The sequence below is a fragment of the Asparagus officinalis genome, chromosome 2, assembly GCF_001876935.1.
Source record: "Asparagus officinalis chromosome 2, Aspof.V1, whole genome shotgun sequence".
Taxonomy (NCBI): Eukaryota; Viridiplantae; Streptophyta; class Magnoliopsida; order Asparagales; family Asparagaceae; genus Asparagus; species Asparagus officinalis.
In genome coordinates this window covers 51,754,887-51,759,216 of record NC_033795.1, presented here as the reverse complement: position 1 = coordinate 51,759,216, position 4,330 = coordinate 51,754,887, and the positions used below count along the sequence as shown (strand labels likewise).

The window sequence follows — 4,330 nt, the reverse complement described above, 5'->3', positions numbered from 1 at the left end:
AGGATTCACGTCAGTGTGGTCACTTTGGGAGGACCAATCATATTTCTGAGAAGTGCTGGGAGAAGTTTGGTCATCCTTAATGGGCCCAAGTAGCCGATGCCGAGTCGACTCGCTCACCTATTTCTACTACTACTTTTAGTAATCCAGCTGCTACTATTCCTACTGTTCAGATCTCTCAGGCAGATTATGAGAGGTTACGCCAACTAGAGCTCTCTCAGAACAGTCATTCGGCTACTCATGCATCCTCTTCAGGTATGGATGCTTACTTAGCTTCTCCTCATGAACCATAGGTACTAGATTCTGGAGCCTCATCCCACATAACAGGTATAAAGGATCGTTTTGTTTCTTTACATCTTTCTAATAAGTTTCCCTCTATTCGCATCGCTGATGGTACATTTTCTTCAGTTCTTGGTGTTGGAGTAGTTCATAGTACTTCCTCTTTGAAACTCAATGATGTGTTATATGCTCCTAAATTCCCTGATAGCTTATTATCCATTAGCAAGTTTACAAAGCACAATAACTGTAAAAGTCACATTCTTTCCTTCTTATTGTATTTTTCAGGACCTAGCAACTGGGATGACGATTGGTTCGGAGCATGAGAGAGGAGGTATGTACTATTTGGACGACAGTGTGTCGGGTGCTGGTCTTGTTGTAGTACAGCCTGATTCTACCTTACTGTGACACTGACGTCTGGGTCATCCTTCACTATAGAAACTTAGATAAGTAGTTACTGTTCAGTCTTCTTTTTCTTCTTTAGGTTGTGAGTCATGTGAACTGGGTAAGCACCATCGTGCTTCTTTTCAAAGTCGTCTCGATAAACGCAGTAGTTTTGCCTTTGAGTTAGTTCATTCTGATATCTGGGGTCCTTGTCGTTTTCCATCTGTGAAGGGTTTTCGATATTTCATTGTTTTTGTTGATTATTTCTCTCGCATGACTTGGCTATATTTGTTGAAAGAGAGGTCTGAAGTCTCGCATGTTATTGAACTTTTTTATAATGAAATAAAAACCCAGTTCTCTACTTCTGTTCGTACTGATAATGCTTTGGAATATATGAAAAATGACGTTTCAAAATTTTGTGCTCTTAATGATATTATTCATCAAACTTCATGCTCTCACTCTTCACAACAAAATAGAGTTGTTGAGAGGAAGCATAGACATATTCTCGATGTTGCTAGAACACTGATGATACATATGAATATTCCAAAGTACTTGTGGTCTGATGCTGTCCTCACTGCCTGTTATTTGATTAATCGAATGCCTTCCTCTGTTCTTGATGGTTTGATACCATTCCACTGTCTTTATCCTGCTAAAAAACGTTTTTCTGTGATTCCTCGAGTTTTTGGTTGTACGTGTTTTGTTCAGGATTTGACTGCTGGTTTGGATAAATTGTCTCCTAGGTCCATTAAGTGTGTGTTTGTTGGATACTCACGTACTCAAAATTGGTATAGGTGCTATCATCCAACCACCAGGAGATATTTTGTTTCTGCTAATGTTACCTTCTTTGAGTCTGTTCCATATTTTTCCTCTGGTTCCACTACCTCCGTCAGTCTACAGGTACCACTATCTTTTACGGCTCCCACTACTATTCTGGTATCTGCTCCTGTGGCTACTGCACCAAAGCCTCTACTGACAAACTCTCATCGTCCTAAAGTACATACACCTGTCTCTGCTCCTGCTGACTCTTCTTCTCCAGCTGCAGGTCCATCTCATATCGAGCCTCATATCTCTTCTGACTTAGATGTTCCTATTGCTCTTCGTAAAGGTAAACGGTTTTGCCTAAAATATCCTTTCTCTCTTTTTGTCTCTTATGACCGTCTCACCCCATCCTTTCATCAGTTTGCTTTGTCCTTGTCCACTATATCTTTACCCAGGTCACATGAGGAAGCTTTGTTAGTACCCGCCTGAAAACAGGCTATGGATGAGGAGATGAATGCACTGCTTTCTAGAGGAACTTGGGACTTGGTCTCTCTCCCTACTGGAGTGACTGTGGTTGGTTGCAGATGGGTGTATATCTTGAAATATCGTCCTGATGGGTCTGTTGATAGATATAAAGCTCGCCTGGTTGCTAAAGGATATACCCAAACATATAGTATTGACTATTTTGAGACTTTTTCTCCTGTTGCGCGTCTCAACTCCATTCGAATTCTCTTCTCTCTGGCTGTTAATCTGGATTGGAATATGCATCAACTAGATGTGAAGAATGCTTTTTTTTATGGTGATTTGGACGAGGAGGTTTATATGGAGCAACCTCCTGGGTATGTTGCTCAGGGGGAGAATATTATCTGCAGACTGAGAAATGCCATCTATGGGTTAAAACAGAGTCCTCGAGCTTGGTTTGATAAATTCAGCAAGGTTATTTCTAGTGTTGGTTTCCAACGCTGCCATTCTGATCACTCTGTCTTTCTTAGACGCATAACAACTGGCTTGGTTATTTTAGCCGTTTATGTTGATGATATTCTGCTCACTGGGAGTGACTCTGTTGCCTTAGTAGAGACTAAGGAGTATCTAAACCATCATTTTGTCACTAAGGACATGAGAAAGCTAAAATATTTTCTTGGGATTGAAATTGCATATCAAAGATATAGTCTGTTGTTGTCTCAAAGGAAGTATGTGCTAGATTTATTAGAAGAAACATGTCTCTCGGGATGCAAACATTCAAACACTCCAATGGAGGCAAATATTGATTTGTGGCGTTATGATACCTCTCTACTAGATGATGTTGGACGATACAGGAGACTGATTGGTAAACTAATCTATTTAACAGTTACCAGACCTGATATTACCTTTACAGTGGGTGTACTGAGTAGGTTTATGCACAAACCTAGAGAAGTTTATTGGACAACTGCTCTGAAGATTTTGGCATATATCAAGAGTTTCCCTGGTAAGGGATTGCTATATAAGAAGCATGAGCATACTCACATTTCTGTTTTCTCTGATGCTGGCTATGCAGGAGATATGGGAGACCGGAAGCCAACCTCAGGTTTCTGTACTTTTATTGGAGGTAATCTTGTCACTTGGAGAAGTAAGAAACAAGATGTAGTTTCACGGTCTAGTGCAGAGACCGAATATAGAGCAATGGCTCACACTGCTTGTGAGATGGTGTGGCTACGAAAGTTTATGACAGAACTTGGTTTTGTTCAACCTGAACCTATGCCTATGCATTGTGACAACCAATCTGCCATTTACATTGCACAGAATCTTGTATTTCATGAGAGGACAAAACATATTGAAGTTGACTGTAATGTTGTCAGAGATGCTTGGGAGAAGAAGATAGTGTGTCTCTTATTCACTCCATCCTCACAACAACTTGCTGATATTCTTACTAAGGCTACTTCTTCAAAGGTGTTTTCTACTATATGTGACAAACTGGGCATGGTGGATATTTATGCTCCAGCTTGAGGGGTAGTGTTAGATTAAGTCTATTGGGTATTGGGTTAATGAGCTGTGACCCGTTAATCCACAACGTTACATGCGGAACGGATTCCGACAATTTCGCATGCTAGCCCGACTCAAACGGTAGTCGGTAAAGGCTAATCAAACCCGTTGAAGGCTGGGGGTTAGCCAAAAATCCTAAAGTCAACACCTAACTCGTGTCGCCGGGTAGCCTATTCCCGTAACAATGGCGAAGTCTACGTATTCAAAGTCGTAGCATCAAGTCTAAAAGAGCTCATTCCTTTAGCACAACGTTACATGCGGAACGGATTTAGATAATTCGCATGCTAGCCCGATTCAAACGGTAGTCTCTGAAAAATTAATAAAAAAAGTTAGGGTTTTGCTCTCTCTATTATCTCTTTCTACATTACACTCGGTGGATCTTGTGGCTAACATCGTGCCAACAAGCTCGTAGACCCGGAGGCTGATAGAAACAAATAACAATATAGAATTAAATCACACTATTCTTCTATAAAGGTCTGGTTTAATAATAAAAGGTTGGTTCATTTGTGTTCTACTAAGGGCCGCAAAAAAACTACCCACCCCATCAACCGACCTACTCAATCTGTCAAAAACAAACTTGGGTTAAAATACATGTGTACAAATCATAATCAGTTTGACCAGTATGACTCGACGAGCAAGATTTTAAATGTCAGAGGTCATGAACAAGTTATACGGCTAGAATTCATGTCAGATTGCAAAATTTGAGAAAATATCGGGGATTGGATATGTAATAAATATCGAATTGTTATATCGGATGATGTGCATATATATAATATAATGTCTTAAATGTAATGATCACAATCTAAACATACATAATAAAATCTATAGTCTAAAGATAAAAAAAGTAAATAACAAATTATGTTTAGTAACTAATCCTAGAAACTTGCTTCTCGAT

General features: G+C 39.7%; 1 protein-coding gene across 1 annotated transcript in view; it reads left to right on the top strand.

Moving 5' to 3' along the window:
• LOC109831492 overlaps positions 223-4,330 on the top strand; it is a 25,561-nt gene continuing 21,453 nt past the window's right edge. The window contains exons 1-2 of the mRNA XM_020398825.1: positions 223-252; positions 562-607. Coding sequence (XP_020254414.1) covers positions 238-252; positions 562-607 — 61 coding nt within the window. The 5' untranslated portion in view covers positions 223-237. The remainder of the gene's footprint in view (positions 253-561; positions 608-4,330) is intronic.